At 38.5% G+C, this 18,500-nt stretch overlaps 1 protein-coding gene across 9 annotated transcripts in view; it reads left to right on the top strand.

Annotated features, from left to right (window-relative positions):
- pparaa (peroxisome proliferator-activated receptor alpha a) overlaps window positions 1–18,325 on the top strand; it is a 59,089-nt gene extending 40,764 nt beyond the window's left edge. For 8 of the 9 annotated variants that reach the window (XM_067392024.1, XM_067392022.1, XM_067392021.1 and 5 more), the window contains 6 exons: window positions 6,653–6,892; window positions 7,948–8,105; window positions 12,657–12,795; window positions 13,984–14,183; window positions 15,748–16,216; window positions 17,581–18,325. In XM_067392024.1, coding sequence (XP_067248125.1) covers window positions 6,661–6,892; window positions 7,948–8,105; window positions 12,657–12,795; window positions 13,984–14,183; window positions 15,748–16,216; window positions 17,581–17,825 — 1,443 coding nt within the window. In that variant the 5' untranslated portion in view covers window positions 6,653–6,660 and the 3' untranslated portion in view covers window positions 17,826–18,325. Of the gene's footprint in view, window positions 1–5,058; window positions 5,099–6,652; window positions 6,893–7,947; window positions 8,106–12,656; window positions 12,796–13,983; window positions 14,184–15,747; window positions 16,217–17,580 lie in introns of those variants that run through there. The other variant, XM_067392029.1, reaches the window with a different exon arrangement.
- The last annotated feature ends 175 nt before the right edge of the window (window positions 18,326–18,500 follow it).

Here is an 18,500-nt window from a genome sequence, read left to right as displayed (position 1 = left end):
TTGTAAGTAGGACAGGGTTTCTCCAAGTCTCAAAAAGTCTTAATTAACCCTTACACAAATTAAGGCCTTCAAAGAATCTTAAATCAGAGCAGAAAGTCAAAAAAAAAAAAAAAAAAAAAAAACCTGCAAAAATTATATATTTTCTTCTTTAGTATGTCTGCCTTATTTTCCAGTACAAATATCTAAACATTCTTAAATCAAGATACATTCACTGGAGAAGCAAAATTTGAAGTGTTGCTCATTGTGTTTCTCCCTAGACCTTTAGAGAACATATTGACATGTTGTGTTCACTTCAGTTTATTCCTAAAAGCTGCAGTCTGTAACTTTTATGGTTAAAAAATATCCAAAATCAATTTTTGAGCAAGTTCACAGCCAAAGTTCGAAATTATCTCCTTACCTTAGCTCGATTAACAGCGGTAAGCTTGTAATATTATTTTGTAATTCGGGTGGTACTGGTGGGTTTCTGTGGGAAATTCAAGCATTCAGCTATTTGTCTGTGCATCTGTTTACATAAAGGAGTCCCAGCTAATAGGCTAAATCATTTATGGCAGATCATTTATAGCCTTTTCTCACAGCAGCTGTAATAATTAAACTTATCATTTTGATGGCGGATTGTAATCCAGAAAGGTCCAAATGACAATCGTAAGTGACAACTGGAGATTCACCCACAGTCAGAAGCAAAAGACTTAGGACTGCGGAGTGGCTACAGAAATTGAAATCTACGGGTAACGCTAATACACACTTAATACACGTAGTCACGCAATTCTGATGTTGTTAACATTAACAATTTGAGAACAAAGTATAACAATAATAATCATTTGCACATCTTGATGTGATCCGAGCCAAAGAATATACACTAACAAGAAGCAACAGTCAATAGAAAGTTCCATTGAAACACCGGCGCCCAGCAGCAGCCCTGCGTTTCCACCATTTTGGGGTGAAAGCGAGTCGTCAACACACACACTTAAAAGCTGAAATCCAACCTGAATGATGACAACACAGAATAAAATACAATCACTAGTGATCATCAAATCCTTTTAACAGTTTATTTTACAGACGTTGTGTTTAAATCTTCCACTTTTTTCACAAAACCTTTGCTCAACCCAGTCGGTTTGGGTTAAACATCTTTAAAATTCTTATAAAAACTGAATTAATACCAACATATGAAATTAAATCAAGGACATGCATCAAAAAAATTGGGAATGTTGGACAATAAATATATGAATATAACAGCTAGATTATATTATTATTTTTCTCCTGCAAACATGATTATCTTAAATTGCTTAATTATTAATTTACTATTAATAAATGTGTAAAGTTGTATAAAATGGAAATATTCAATAAAGTAGGCTAACTACATTACCTCAGATGGTTGAATGGTTAGATTCCACAACTGGTAAAATAAAACATATATAACACAAGATTTACTGTAGGAGACATACAGTTTACTGGTGACTTATTTAAAAAAAAAAAAAAAAACTGTTCTATTGCGCTTCTGATTTGGCAGTGAAATTCGCAGATTTTGGCCGCGTAAGATGTAAAGGATTCAATGGTCCAGTTAGTATTTTCACCCCATAATGGCGGCCGCGCTACTGGAGCGCCACCTAGTGGCTGTTAGCAAAAACGTATTAAAGTGTCGCCTCTTGGGTTCTGGCGATCGTTAGATTTAATCTCCATTGGCAGCGCGATTTATTGTAATGCTTTTTCGTTTTTCCCCCTCAGTTGGTCAGAACAAATGTGGCAGACATGTTACTTTGACATTTTCTGGTGAAAATTCTTATTTTGGTAATACTTCCAAGATGCAGAATCTGTGATTCCGAACTACAGTATATCCACACCGGTTCGGTGACTGACAGCAAACACAGACCTGCCAACACTGTACGCATTTTGCGTAGCGGATACGCATTTTGACCTCAAGTACGCTGGTACGATTGTGACTCCTCTGTGCACGCGTAGTACACAAATCCAGCAAAAGAAAGAGTTCGACCAATCTGAGCGCTGGGCTCATTTCCCAAATAGCAAGAGGGGATGATTGACAAATGCGTACGGCCTATCAATAAAAAGAGACAGCAACACAAAATCCCGCTCGATCTCCCTCCACTCCCGCCGTTAGTGACTGAATTCTCAAGCGAGGACAGTACACGGTACTTCTGACTCCTTAAGGTAAACGGGTATAAAATGCTCAAGTAATGGTGAACAACAAATCTAAATAAAATGGAAATCGCTATATGGCTATATGAAAATGTTGTGATGTGTGACTGACTGACAAGCGCGATTCTGGAGAAACAAGCGTTTATTTATTTATTGTCAGTGTTGAGAAACATAAAGCCTAACGTTACACGTGTTGCGTTATTGTTGATGCTAACTAAAGTACCTAATTATGTTACATAGCCTACTTATTTTGTATGAAAACTAGCATATTAGTTACTTATGCATTTAAAAGTACCGTTGTCTCAGTGCTGCGCGAGCTCTCTCTCATAAACACAAACGCGCGCGCACACCTAGAGGGAAAATGAAAATTGCCATGCTTTGTTTAAAATTTGTTCTTGCTTGTGTTATTTTTTTATTTTTTGTCAGAAAACATTTTTAATTATCCACCCGTGTTTTTAAGATTCGGTAAATGACGGACGCTTTAGTTAACACAACTAACTTCTTGATATTCTTGAATACTCGATGCGTTTGCTCTTATTGGTCCTTTCTATTCATTGTCAACCGTTTTCTATAAGTATGTTTGTATTGGCCAACCTTTATTCAGCGAATGTTTGTCTTGTTTATAATTCAAAGACAGCACGTTACAAATAGAAACCCTTTTTTGTGGGATTTAGTATCATATTTGGATTTTGGAATAATAAATTAAGTATTTTAAATGAATCGCATGTAAACTCAATGTTTACTGTTTTCTAAGGGTTTCTTAATTTTAGAATAGTTTTTGTTACAAAACCTGTATAAAAGACTCGACTGTCAGGTTAGTTGTGTGTAAATATAGCTTACTTGAAATTGCAAACAATTTTTTAGTCCATATTAAATATATGAATGCGATTCACTTGTGCTTGTCAGTTTGTATAAGAACACGTTATGCAATGCAATATTAATCATGGATTTTAAAAAAATGTTTTTGAGCAGGTCTAGTGAAATTTTTAATTGTCAAATTTAAAAAAACTTTAACAGTTAAAATTAGATTAACGAAGATGTGTGTGTGTGTGCTTTGTGTATTGTATTCTCAAAAATGTAAAAAAAAAAAAAAAAAAAAAAAGGCTTGATTGTGTTTTTGGGGCACAGTTTAACATGTCTTAATGCTTTGTGTGCTTTTTTTTTTTTAAAAAAAGCCATATTTTTTTAATATATTTTACCTTTATTCTACACCTCTGTTTCCAATGTCATTTGAACGGCTCGTTTGACTTCCTGCTTCTTTGAAGCCACTCCTTGCAAAATAAGCATTGTGCTCAGATTGGTTAGCAGGTTGGTAGCGGGCCCAGTGTATTGTGATTCGCTGAAGCGTCCGGAAACGCCACGACCCTTACCATTCGTAGTTACGTGCTTCAATGGCAATGTAAATAATGGCGACTATATTGCTGTATCAAATTGAGCCAAATCAGACCCAGATGAAGAGGGTCAAGCAGAAGCTCTGCAATTGCAGCTTTTAAAGGACGTTTATGAATGGTATTTCATTTTGTATTTGTGTCAAAGTGTTTAGATATGCTGTCACTGCTTTTTTTATCTTTCAATATACAGTTTTATTCTGATTAAAGCTTTACTGTAGCCAAATACATGACTGAGTAGCATTTTTGTAAAGGTAAAGTTTAATTTATAGCATGAACAACTGTTTGTCTATGAACAGAAGTTTGTTGGAGTTTGTAGAATTTAGCTAACTGGCTAGTGAAGCAAAAACGTGTTGATCTTTGTTTACATCCTTGATGCAACCAAAAAATAGCAACAGAACTAACATTATACGTTTAAAAGACATGTACAAACAATAAAACATACTTACACTTTGAAGCCAATAAACAGCAGCTTCTGCTTTTAAAGTGGGAACTGCTTCATCTTTCATTAATAGCCTTTGTGTAAATCCAGCATTGAACTCGTGTAGATTCTGGAAGCTGTCTTCAGCGCCGCATCCAGTGTAGAAAATATCACAGATTATAATGGGTTCTATTATCTTTTGACACGTCGCACTCGCGTCCGGTGTACACAACTCTTCCGCTTTCATTATGCTGAATCTTATGATGTCACCAACCCGGGAAGAAGCTTGTTGTAGTCCTCGTTGGTCGTTTTTGTAGGCACTAAACTACCTTAACTTTAAAAGACAATATCTCCATTTGCATAGAACTTTCAGTGCTGTAACTTTGCAGATACTTTTTTATGCTCAAGCAGCAACATTACACACTAACTAAAGTTAAAAAACTGAAATCGCAATGAACCACCCCTTTAAATTTTCTTTACTTGGTTAATAAAAAGGTAATAAATTTACCTTCATCAAACCTGCAGAAACCCTGTATGAGGTTTATGCTTAAAACAAAAACTTTGCCAATGTGGTATTAATCTTAATTCAAGATATTTAAAGAAAAATATTTAAACATAATTAAATTAATATACATTTACTTGACCAGCAAAATTACATAAGATATATATTTTTAAGAGTATCTTGAGTATTACAAGTATATCTTGTAATTGTTTTTTTTTTCTTTCTTTTTTTAAGTATAAATACCACCCCATTTATTAAAACTTATTATTACCTTATGCAGTATTAATTATCAAGTAAATGTATCTTGTTTTAAGTATATCTAAGCATGTTTATATACTTTTACTGGAATACAGTGAAAAAAAAAAAAAAATATATATATATATATATATATATATATTTTTTTTTTATTTTTTAATTTTTTTTTTTATTTTTGCAGTGTATTAACTAATATGCAGTCATTGTAGCAGTCCATATATACCTCCAATAAGAATGCTTGTTGCTGCACTTGTCTTTGCGTTTTGTGTGAGTCAGTTATGATTGTTGTACAGCGGCTGAGAGAGCGCTGTGTGCATTGACTGAAGAATCATGCTCAGCTCAGGTTTCAGATAGCCTCAACAGCTAGAGACAAACAGCTGGGTAAGATTTTTGCTGTTCTGCTTCGGGCAAATCTACAGAGCAGATAGATCAGGTATAACTTTAGAAAGCTGGACGGCTTCCCCTTGCAGACAGAGCTGAAAACCTGGCTTGTCTGCCTGATTTATGACAGCGGTAGAAACAGCTTGTCTACCATCAGTACTCGGTCTTAGCACAGAATTTTGTCAATTCTTTAGCACCGGCAGTTTATTTTAGACTGGCTGTGTTGGTCGCTTGAAGGTAAAGTGTATTGTTACTTTTTACAAAAAGAAAAAGAAAGTGGTCCATTGCAAAAGTGCTTGAATGCCTAATCTGGCATTGGTTAGCCTTCTCCATGTCACTGCTGCAAGAAATTAAAATGTTGAGTGGAATGCCATTTGAACTGTTGTCCGCAAGACCCCTCGAGCGGCCATAAGAATTCCCTTGAGAGCGTCTGAATCCATTTGAGTCGTTAATTCTTTTGAATAGGATTGTTATCTCCAGCACGGCAATGGCAATGGAACGTCTGGCCACAGTGTTTGTGATATTATCAAACAAATGAAGTGCATCAAAATAACTACCCTGCAACCTCTTGAAGCAACCACATAACAACGCCCCAGAACTCTCACAATTTCTTTGGAAAATCTAAACCATTTTCATCTCAAACTGACACATTTTTTTGTCTAGAAGGTCTGCTTTTGACCTAGACCCAATCTTGAGATCACCTCAATCGACAGAGCACTTGGTCTTTGGTCGGTCTCTTTGATAAGTTCACATAGCAGGACGAATGAGATCACATTCCTGTGATGAAACAGGCCAAAGCCTTTGAAACGCTCCCCTCGTGTCTGAATAAAACGCTGCAATAACTGAGCCTGGGGTTTCCGTGGCAACCCCCCTTAAACACGTTACTTCTGCCACTTGTTTAGTGTTGCTCTGAATGAAACTTCTTTCTAGTCAGTGTTTCACAGAGCCCAGGTTGCAGCTTGCATACCAAGTAGATATTGAGTCTGCATTATGATCACAACCTAACAGTGGTTTAAAATAATAATAATAATAATAATAAATAACTGCTTTTGTTTCTTCTTATTAAGAAGTCAACTTTTAATTCTGCATTGATGTCAGGGAGTTACTCTAAATATATATATATTTTTAGTGTTTTATGTATACAAATGAATTTTTTATGACAATACATTCAGGGTAGCACCATATTTGATTTCTGACATTAATGAAAATGAGACTGTGAGGGATAGAATGTGATGTTCAATGGATTGCAAAGTTGTTTAACAACATACCAATTGTTCGAAACATTAAATAATTTCATTCAGTTGATAAAACTCCATAAAACAAATGGAAATTACATGATCTAGGACATTAACATTAAACGACATTAAACGACAGCCTCGTTTTCATCTGCATTGAATTCAATAGCGGCTGAAATCATTGGCTGTTGTTTTTATCTGAATGTGACCATTAATCCCAGTGTAATCTGGGTATTGTGTCTTGCAGTTAAAAGATATGAAACAATATTTTCTTCACTCAATCTTCACTTTTCTTGCCGTTATTTTTTTGTCTTTGCAGACTGATGAATGATTCAAAGCTTGCCGTGGTCCAGCGCCATGGTAGACATGCCGAGCCTGTACAGTCCCTTGTCCCCGCTGGGCTATCCAATTTTGGACAGCCCTCTGTGTGGAGAACTCATTGGTGACATGGAGGTTCTTGAAGATATCTCTCAGTCTCTCAGCGATGATAATTTTAACTCCCTTCACGTACTGGACTACCAGAGCTGCAACACAGTAGTAGATGGCTCCACTCTCTTAGGTAGAGCATATGGACACATGCATTTCTAACTCTAGGCGCTATAAAAATATTATATTAACCCTTATCTGTCAAGTTAAAATCTGTATCCGTATCTGTCTAGTCACAAGTTTGGACACACTTGACAATTTTATCTTAAAATAAGTTTGACCAAAAAGCTACTCCTTTTATTGCTTTATTATATTATATTATATTAAAAATGGTACATTTTGTTGACAAGTACAAATTGTGACTATAAATTTATTAATGAAAAAAAAAAAGGAAAAGAATAAATATATTTGGGGTGTAACGGTACATAGAAGTCATGGTTCGGTATGTACTTCGGTTTTGTGGTCACGGTTTGGTAGGATTTTGATAAAATGGGAAAAGTGGTCGCACTTTAGTTCAGGGTCCAATTCTTACTATTAACTAAATATTAACTTCTGTCTCAAAAAAACCATAATTACTGCTTATTAATGTTGTTAAGTTTAGGTATTGGGTAGTATTAAGGGATGTAGAATATGGTCATGCAGAATAAGTCATTAATATCTGCTTTATAAGTACGAATAAACAGCTAATATCCTAGTAATATGCATGCTAATAAGCAACTAGTTAATAGTGAGAATTGGACCCTAAAATAAAGTGTTAGCAGAAAAAGCAACATGCACAATGCTTTCTTTTATTTTGAACAGACAGTAGTGCTAATTACAGTTTGTTCCACTTAGCGGCATTTTCAAGCGGTCATTCGCACATGCGCTGTTCTTACTCTGCTCTTTTTCCTGTTGTAGCAGTTAGCAAACAGTGTTGCATTACCACGCGTGTCCCCTTCTGGATTGGACTGTGGATCGCCTGTGACTGACTGTATTCGTTGTCTAACTGCATGAACCGAACCATGACGTCCGTATCGCAGGGTTCGGGACGAATACATGTACAGTTACACCCCTATATATATATATATATATATACTGTATATATCTCCACACTTTTATTTGCTTTAAATTAAGACATCATCTTAAATGTATCTGCGTCAGTATAAATCTATCTGATATCGACTGTGTACATGTATGTTTGTCTTGTAGATGACTTAACCCCAGCATCTAGTCCGTCCTCAGAAGCGTTCGTAGCCAGCACCGGTCAGGACGAGAACTCCTCCGGTTCCCTTGCCCTCGAGTGCCGCGTCTGCGCCGACCGGGCCTCGGGTTTCCACTACGGCGTGCATGCCTGCGAAGGGTGCAAGGTAAGCGTGCATGCAAAGCGCACAGTGGAAAATTTTCACACGGGTGCCAAGAGTCAATACCAAAACACCCTCAACTTTTTTCCTGCTTGTGATTAGTGCAGACAATGTGTTACAGTTTCATAACCACAAATCTGTCCGGGGCAGAAAACACTTGAGCGCGGACACCAGGGTCAACAGAAAGCATGTGAGTTTCTGGAGTATTTTCATAGCTGCTTTGGCAAAAAGACTGAGAGTTCCCCCGAGGCTTGTTCCCCCCTCGTACATGTGAGGTGAAGCGTGCACAAGAGCTGTTGCTTCATGTGGTGCATGTCAAAATCATCAGAAGGACTTAGTGCGTACCTGCGCACAGCACACCCCAGCTGACTCCAGCCTGGGTCACAGCCGTTCTCTATCCTTTAAAGTTAACTACTACCAGCCCAGTTATTGCCATGTGCCATGTGTTTTTCTCCAGCAAGGGCAGACTTTGACCGTTGGCACCCCTCAGGGTGCAGTTAAACTGGAACAATTACAACTGGAGGTTTATTGCTGATGCGGTTTACCACTCTTTCACGTTGCACTTTAAAATAATCACTATTTGTTTTTTGTTTTAAGGAATCATGGTAGATGTAGTTAAGCTACCTTTAAAATGAAATGCTGATTATTTTGTATGAAACTACTCATACAAAATCAGGATCGCTGTGGACTCAAAGAGTTCATTATTCAGTTCAGTTCACTGGTTTCAAGCTTCATGCGCCTCTGGTTTAACTCATTTTCATGTTAGTTAATTATATAGTTTGAGATTTACACAAATGTCCCAACTAGGAACAATGTGATTAAGTAACAAGCGCTAAAAGCTATTCTTCCATGTAAATCTGCGACAAGGACAAAACATTTTTTCCGTCGAGTAGTTTGTTTTTCCACGGCGTTGAGCTCTGTAGCCCCACCCACTTTGAAATTTCATTGGTCTAAAATAACTATATTAAATTATCAATATATTTTGAGAACTTTGAGGTGCGTAACACCTGGAGAAAGCACCATAACGGCTGTCCCTCGACGGGGGATGCTTTCATAAGTATGCAATTTAAAATCCGCCATCTTTGCTCATGGGTGTACTGTTCTGCAGCAAGGTTGTTTTCAGCGACATGTACCATAGGGGCCAAAGGTGCCATGCAAAACCTTGACCCCTGGATCATGCCGTCGTATAGAAAGCATTTAGTCCTAAAACTGAGATTAAATGCCTGAAATAAGGTGGTTAACACAAGCTCAAGATATTTTCACATTGTATTCTACGGCATGAAATACAAATATGAATACAATATGAAAAGGTGGTTGCTAACAAAACTTTTCTAACTTTCCAACTTGTAGATTTTAAATAAAGATTAAAAGATTTGTCAGAGGCTTAGTGGTGTTGACGATGAAGTCTTGCAACCGTTATGTAGTTTGTATAGACCCCTTAAAAGTTTGTAAACATTGCAACGTTTCCTGGTGGGCGGGGCTTAGCTGGAGGCAAAAGGAGGCGCTGGACGCAATGTTGACAAGTGTAAGCTAGCATGTTTTAGGAGGGATTTATTGAACATGGATGCAGAAGGTGGTTCAGAACTGTCCGAATATGTACAGTCACTGACTCTGCGGGACCGTGACAGCAATTTTTGTAAATTAATCCAAGTTTTGGATATTTCCTAGACAACATATGAATTACTTTCGGGTGGTTCGGGGAATTTTGTCAAGGCTTATTGTCTAATGTAACCTAACGCTGGGCTAACTATGATTATGGCTAACAATGTGGATTATTTTAAGTAGGGCTGCACAATATATTGCATGAGATTGTCACGCGCATTTCGTCAGTAAAGCCGGTTCCCTGATTACCGCTAAATCGCCATCACCTGCTTTCAAATGGAGCGGCATTTAATAGACAGAACCGTAGATCACTGATAAGCTACGCAATATCGCGTTCATTATCGAAGGCGATTCATCTGCGATATGAACGCGATATTATCAGTGATCTACGGCTCTGTCTATTAAATGCCGCTCCATTTGAAAGCAGGTGATGGCGATTTAGCGGTAATCAGGGAACCGGCTTTACTGACGAAATGCGCGTGACAATCACATGCGATATACCGCCCAGCCCTAATTTTAAGAGACCATTCAAAGGATGACACCGGATGGCACACACATCTATCGCTGTATGTTTGTTTAACATTTAAGCTAGCTAGTGCGCTGAAGGTTGGAGACTTTTCACCTATAAAACAGAAACTTGCTGATTTGTACTAGATAAAACCAACAAACCATTACATATGCATCGATTATTTGACCTGATATGAAGTGTGCACTGCAAACATGAGCATTATTTATGATCGTGTCAGTCCAGGCTGTACGCCGTATTGCATTCAACCACAATTTTCAACTTGATTTCTGTGAAGGAATGTCTGCCGGGATCTGGTAAAACTTTCGTTTTGAACCAAAAGTCCTGTTCCTTCTATTCTGGCAGCCAAAAACACAACAAGACGACATTTTAAAGTCAAAACCTCAAACTTTTAGCGCGGCTGCTATGAGTTCTTCCTTATGTTTTGCCTCCAGTTGGGCAGTGACGTCACAGTGACGTAGGCGATTAAGGGGTCTATATAGTCTAACTTTAGCTTTTTACATTTGGCAATTGAATTTAGGCATCAGAATTCATTCAAGTTTTTTTCTGAAGATTATCTTGGGCCCTGTTTCCACCTGGTATTAAGATGCGTTTTGGTCGATCGGATCACAAGTAAATAAGGGAGACACATACCCGTCTCTTTTGTCCACTTTCAACCACTTCTGTCCTGATTTCTTCAAGGGGAGGGTCTATGGGTGTTTAAATGTATGGGTTTTTTCAGATATTTCGATCCACTGGACAAAATAAGCTCATGCAATTTACACGCCCAGAGACGACGGAAAAACATACGGAGAGCATCAGCTTTCATTTCTGCTATAATAGCTGCAAGACCACGCCGAACACTGTGAAATGGTGAGAGAACATTGTGCTTGGTACATTTTCTCGTCTTCAAACCAAACTTGGGTCTTCAGCAGACAAAGTTTAAATCCTAGCTAGTGCGCTTCCCATAATTTTTACGCATTAGGTCAGTAGGCAGAGAGTAGGTGGTATTTGTGGCTGTTCAACTACATTCAACCACATAAGCATTTGCACTACAAAAGCAATCCTGTGAAATGCATTTTCAACTACCTCTGGAAGTTGTCGAAAGTGGACAAGCTCAAAACGTTTTACACCCCATTTACACCTGTGTTTAGCATCGTCCACTTGTGATCTGATCGACAAAAATGCATCTTAATACCAGGTGGAAACGGCCTTGTTAAACAAAACACAGAGCTCATTTTCTGCTCTTTATTTTAAGGTGTAATGATATATTTAAGTACTGAGTAATAACAATTAGCTACACATACTTACTATAGGTTTAGGATTAGGGTTTGGTTTAGGTTTAGTTGCATGTAATTATGCATAATTTCTAGTTATTACTACAATAACTACGTGTATTATGTATAACAAGGATGTTACCTGGGTTTTTGTTGAGGGAACCAAAAATAAGCCAACACTGCAGCACTCCATTAGTATAATGAGAGATGAACAATAACAAAAAGCTGCAAAATTATTTCATGCTAGTTAGTGCTTGTTAACTAATGTTAATGTGCAGGATCTTATTGTGAAGTATGGTTTATTTGCTTTGGAAAAAAAAGAAATTCCACATGACACATTTAACATTTTTAAGCTTGTGTTTTCTTTTGAGGTAAATCTGGAAGAAGACGTTAGTCATTTGCAGTGTGCGGATGTATTTTAAACTTCACTTCCCACATCTTTTGAGAACAGTAGGAAATAACACCTTGTCCTTGGTTGGTATTTAGAGGCTATACTGTGATGAGCTTGTTCCCTCAGTCCGGTTTTATCGTTTGGTATGTTCGGTGTGTAGAGATGCGTCATCGGTTCTGTTTTTAGCTCTGGAAGTGATCTGTGACAGTCTATCATGAGCTCTCGTCTGATACCGTTTCCATTGTCAGGCACGTGTTCTGCTTTTCCTTGTTGAATAATTCGCCTGCCAGGGACATAATAGGTTTGAGCTGTGACCCTTTCTACACATACCAGTCCACAGTGTCTGTCTATTTCAATGAAATGACAAATATCACTCACTGTATCTTAATTACAATTCTTTTTATTTTTTCTCATTTTGAAAATATTCACAAGACCTCCTGGGTTTATTGAAATATTGTGTAGCCTTATCTGAAAAATACACACAATTTATAGATTTTTTGACAAAATATTTGTTCATGGACATGCAGTGTTCTTGAGAAATAAATATTATCACATTAGCATTAGGTTTATCAAGGTCATTTTATTACGGTCTTGTGAGGTTCCTCTCTGTATTGGGCCTTAGGGAGTGAAGTCCTTATTTTTACATTTTGAATCGGTTGTATATTACAAACTGGGGCCTACACGAGAACATGTTTACGTGTCCAATTTGGTATCATACTTTTCTTTTTCTTTTCTTTTTTATCAGTTTGCATTTTTAAGAGTCTTTTATGAATTTTCCACAGGGCTTCTTCAGGAGAACCATTCGACTCAAACTGGAATACGACAAGTGCGAACGCAACTGCAAGATCCAGAAGAAGAACAGAAACAAATGTCAATACTGCCGCTTCCACAAGTGCCTTGCAGTGGGCATGTCCCACAACGGTAAGAGCTTCACAAAGAGCATGCGATTTAGATTATACACATTCGGTTTATGGCTTGATGATTATAGATCTTTAATTGTTTTATCAGTAATCAAGATGGTGTTCTGTTTTATTACAATAATATTTCATAACACATAGTTTAATTGCTTTGAAGGTCAGGAAATTTAGATTAGAATCAATATATAGAACAACAACCTTTAGACACCCTTAGCTTAGACATCATGAGGTAGCACAAATCGACGCTTTCCTCGGGCTATCGCAGGATAACCGCAGATGAACTAGATGACACGGAAGACAAGTCGTCCCGTTCTCTCACGGGACTTTGACCTGGATCTAGGGTAGTCTCCTCTGTTAGCAAGGGCTCGTGTCATGTGCCGCTGTTAGCATAATCCCTTCAGAGGTAGATCTGTATCACATCACACCATACGCCCCCTCCCACGTCTGCCCTTTGTCCCGGTGCTGATGAAGTGGCAGCAGTGGAATGACCTAAAGTTCTACTGCTCGTGGTTTGTGTGTAAACTGGGGCTGACGATTCAATACATTACTATAGCGCAATTAATTATTAAAAGAAAAGAAAAAGGGCAAACATATTAACGCAATCTTTACCCTCTGACCAGCATTTGAGTTTTGGATATTTTTCCTAGCATCTGAGCTTCTCAAGTGTGGATATGCACACAAACAGCAGCAATCAAAAAGGGCCCGTTCTGGTATTTCATTCGCGATATTACGTTTTTCTCGAGACAGATTGTTAAATGCAGTTGCAGCTTGCAACACAGTGGACTGTATCTCAGTGATGTGGAAATAAAACATATTAATTAAATTAGGCAACATATCATTATTTATTTAATTTATTTCACATAACTTTTCATTTGTTTATCACTTTTTTTTATCAAATAACATCCTCAGGATGAATATTTTGTTAAGCATGCATGTATCTATCTTACGCGTGTGTTTTCTCGTTTTGTTTGTACACAGTACATTGCCTGTGGCAGCATGGCATGCCCTGATTTTGTAAGCCTAAACTTGAAATAAAATGTAAACTTGTCCCTCAAGTTTAATTGGTGATTGGAATGTTGTTCCAGGATCAACTGGAATGTTGATCCAAGAACTTGGTAATGTCAGGTTCTGTGGCAGAAAACATGAGGTTGCGCCTAGTTTAATTGGTAAAGTCTGCGTGCGTGTTTTACAGCTATCCGTTTTGGGCGGATACCCCAATCTGAGAAGCAGAGGCTGAAAGCAGAGAAGGACATCAGCGGGAAAGAGGAGCTTCAGTCTCAGCAGCCGGACACAAAGAGTCTGGCCAGGCAGATGCACGAAGCCTACCTCAAACACTTCCACATGAACAAAGCCAAAGCACGCGTGTTTCTCACAGGCAAGACCAGCACTCCGGTGAGTGTCTGCAGTGTCGGGGAGCAAACTGACTCGCACAGTCAATCACATCACACCACACTATTCACATTATAATGCTCACACAAGCTTAGGAAAATGTGGCAATAATAATAATAATGAAAACACGCTCTCCTAATCTGTCAAAAAAGTTGTTTTTGTATTTGTTTTTTTGTTAGCAAAATATTGATTTAAATGCTGCTGTTCATTGGTATATAATCATGGATATATACAGCATATTATAGTTTTAAACAGTTGGTTCACCCAAAAATGAAAATTATCCCATGATTTACTCGCCCTCACGCCATCCTAGGTGTATATGATTCTTTCAGATGAACACAATCACAGATACATTTAAAAATATCCTGGATCTTCCAAGCTTTATAATGCAGTGAATGGGAGTCTGATTTTGAAACAAACCAAAAAAAAAAGTCCATTCATCGTAAAAGTACTACACACTGCTCATCATGATAAAGGCTAATAAAGGTTAATAAAGGCCTTCTGAAGCAAAGCACAGCGCTTTCTACATCCTGCATCCATACACTACCGCTCAAAAGTTTGGGATCGGTAAGATTTGTAATGTTTTTAAAAGAAGTTTCGTCTGCTCACCAAGGGTGCATTTACTTAATTAAAAATACAGTAAAAACAGTAATATTGTGAAAAATTATTACAATTTATTATTGTAATTATTACAAGTTTTCTATTAGAAAATATTTTAAAATGTAATTTATTCTCGTGTTGGCAAAGCTGAATTTTCAGTGTCACATGATCCTTCAGAAAGAATTAGTTCCTCAAGAAATATTTGTTATTATTATCAATGTTGAAAACAGTTTGTAACAGTTTGCAAAACTTTGTAAAATATATTCAAATAGAAAACATTTATTTTAAATTGTAATAATTTCTCACAATATTACTGTTTTTACTGTATTTTTAATTAAATAAATTAAGCCTTGGTGAGCAGACGAAACTTCTTTTAAAAACATTAAAAATCTTACCGATCCCAAACTTTTGAGCGGTAGTGTACATTGCGTCACGGGTTACTCTTGTGGCGCAAGTCGACTTGCTCAGTATGTGTACGGTTGTCTGCTGGAAGCTAGTTATTTTAGATTTTGAAGTTTTAAATATGGATATTTTTCTTATAAAAATACGTCCTTTCACTTCAGAAGGCTCCCTGGATTATTAATCCCCTGGAGCTGTGTGGAGTACTTTTATGATGGATGCACTTTTTTGGCTTCAAAATCAGGCCCACCCCCCCATTCACTGCCATTATAAAGCTTGGAAGAGCCAGGATATTTCTAAATATATCTCCGATTGTGTTCGTCTGAAAGAAGACAGTCATATACACCTTGGATGGCTTGAGGGTGAGTAAATAATAGGGTAATTTTGTTCATGGGTGAACTATCCCTTTAATAAAAATGAATTAAATTATGATGTATGAGTGAGGGTGCATCGGTAGCTATTTTCACAAACCGAGAGGGCTAATTGCACTAGCTACTCAATTATGCTGATCAAACGGTCTGAACGCACACCTGTTCTCTGACTGTCCTCTCTCCGTCCTTCATTGAAGCCTTTCGTCATCCACGACATGGACTCTCTTCAGCACGCCGAGAAGAAACTACTCACCCAGCTGCTGGGCAACATGACGTCCGGCGACGCCTCCACTCTGCGGGAGAGAGAAGTGGAGGCCCGGCTCTTCCTGTTCTGTCAGTACGCCTCGGTGGCGACGGTCACGGAACTGACGGAGTTCGCCAAGGCCGTGCCCGGATTCGCTACCCTGGACCTCAACGACCAGGTGACTCTGCTGAAGTACGGCGTATACGAGGCTCTCTTCGCCCTGCTGGCCTCCTGCATGAATAAAGACGGGCTGCTGGTGGCTCGCGGGGGAGGCTTTATCACCCGCGAATTTCTGAAGAGTCTGCGCAAGCCTTTCAGCGACATGATGGAGCCCAAATTTCAGTTCGCCATGAGGTTCAACGCTCTAGAGCTGGACGACAGCGACCTGGCGCTGTTTGTGGCTGCCATTATCTGCTGTGGAGGTGAGACACAGGGAGAGCAATGCTGCAACGCTGCTTAAAGGGATAGTTCACACAAAAATGAAAATTCTGTCATTAATTACTCACCTTCATGTCGTTCCACACCCATAAGACCTTTGTTCATCTTCAGAACACAAATAAGATATTCTTGATGAAATTCGAGAGGTTTCGGATCCCTAAAAGAAAGCAATTACCGCATTCAAGGCCGAGAAAGGTAGTAAAGACATTATTAAAATAGTCAACGTGACAGCAGATATGACATAACATTAAGGTTAAACCACTGTAGTGACGTTGACTATTTTAATAATGTCTTTACTACCTTTATGGGCCTAGATTGTGGTAGTTACATTGCTTTTTCTTGGGGATCAGAAACCTCTCGAATTTCATCAAAAATACCTTAATTTGTGTTCTGAAGATGAATGAAGGTCTTACAGGTGTGGAACGACATTAGGGTGAGTAATTAATGACATACATTTTATTTTTAACCCTTTAACAGTGACTAGCAGCTTTTAAAAATTGCCTTTACTCAGAAATAAAATACTTGACATGAAATTGATATGTCATGATAAAATCGCTCCAAAAATACACTGGGGTTTTTTCATCTGAAGGTCACAAAGGGGTGCTATATTTGAAAAATACGTCAAAGTTTAATTCAAAGTATATATTTATCAGGCATTTTTATCTGATAACTTCAAGTTGTCAATTATGGTCAATTTAATTATTTTTGCTTTGCTTGGTTTATTTATTCATTCATGTATTTATCACGAAAAACACATATCTTGCTGTCCAAAAATGGTGATAAATTTGCTTTTCCAAATTTGTACCTAAACTTCCCCTGTACCCGTTCACGAACATCCTACATCATATATCTCACCTCCTTTGCTGAACTGTAAGTAGGTTAGTTGTGGTTCAGGTTGTTTTTATGTCACCTCTGGAGTCCCACAGTCAGAAGCTTTTGAGAGACATGACATAATAATTGGTCAGAGCAAGATGGGGATTTTGTTCTCCTGAGGACTAGCTAAAATAACCACAGTTTCCTGTTCCGCCGGTTCCAGCGGCAACCCTCGGAACTGCGGTCGTACGGCGGGGACCCAAAAAGCAGATGGTTCCTCAAACCACAGCTTCCTGGAGAACCATTCTGACTCTCTTTTTTCTAATCTTGAGAGACACCGTTAGCAAAACGACTCTTAAAAAATAAACGTTCTTTATTTCAAAAGTTCAATATTAATATAAATATAAAGAGAAAATAATGGCATGCAAGTCATTTCAATGAATTATTCAAGTAAACAGACTTGGTACCAAAGTACCAGTGCTTTTGACATCCTTACATGTCTCTTTTGTCCCTCTCTGTGGATCTTTATTGACAGACCGTCCAGGACTGAGCGACGTGTCACAGATCGAGCGCATGCAAGAGAGCATAATTCATGCCCTGCGGCTCCAACTGTTGTCCAACCACCCCGACAACAGCTTGCTCTTTCCCAAGCTGCTGCAGAAACTGGCCGACCTGCGGCAGCTGGTGACAGAGCACGCAGAGCTGGTCCAGGAGATCAAGAAGACGGAAGATGCTTCACTCCATCCTCTTCTGCAGGAGATCTACAGAGACATGTACTGAGCTCGAAGCGTTCCCGTTCTCAGGAAGCGCTGACACATGAGAGATCCCTCTTTTTTCGGGACAGGAGATAAAAAAAAGCCTTTGAGTAGAGGAAGACCGGCGGGAACATCTGTGGGGTGTGTACCTGTTTTGGATCAAGCACTACTGGGGCATTACAGGGCAGTGTAATTTTAGGCTCATGAATATTGCACTAAGCTTTAATAGAGCACTGACTTTCACAAGGACGATGCCTATAGTTCTGTAAAGAAAGTGCAATAGATGCTTTCCGCTATAACATGTACCAGGGCCTTTGGTAGCGGTGCGAGAGGTGGTGACAATTCTAGGGGCCCGCAAGACCCCTTTACACCCGCCCACCTCAAAATGCGATTTCAAGGGACCCACAGGAACAACCTGCACATGGGCCCCGGCCCCAGATACCCCAGCTAAGGCTCAGATGTGTTAAAAGAAGCCAATTTCATTTAAAGGGATAGTTCACCCAAAAATGAAAATTTGATGTTTATCTGCTTACCCCCAGTGCATCCAAGATGTAGACTTTTTTTCCTCAGTTGAACGCAAATTATGATTTTTAACTGCAACCGCTGCCGTCTGTCAGTCAAATAATAGCAGTGATTGGGAACTTGAGTCGAAAAAACTTCCATAGACAAATCCAAATTAATCCCTGCGGCTCGTGACGGC

This window comes from Chanodichthys erythropterus, chromosome 8 (assembly GCF_024489055.1).
Source record: "Chanodichthys erythropterus isolate Z2021 chromosome 8, ASM2448905v1, whole genome shotgun sequence".
In the NCBI taxonomy this organism is placed as follows: Eukaryota; Metazoa; Chordata; class Actinopteri; order Cypriniformes; family Xenocyprididae; genus Chanodichthys; species Chanodichthys erythropterus.
Note: the sequence above shows the minus strand (reverse complement) of the source record. Positions and strands in the feature narration are given on the sequence as shown.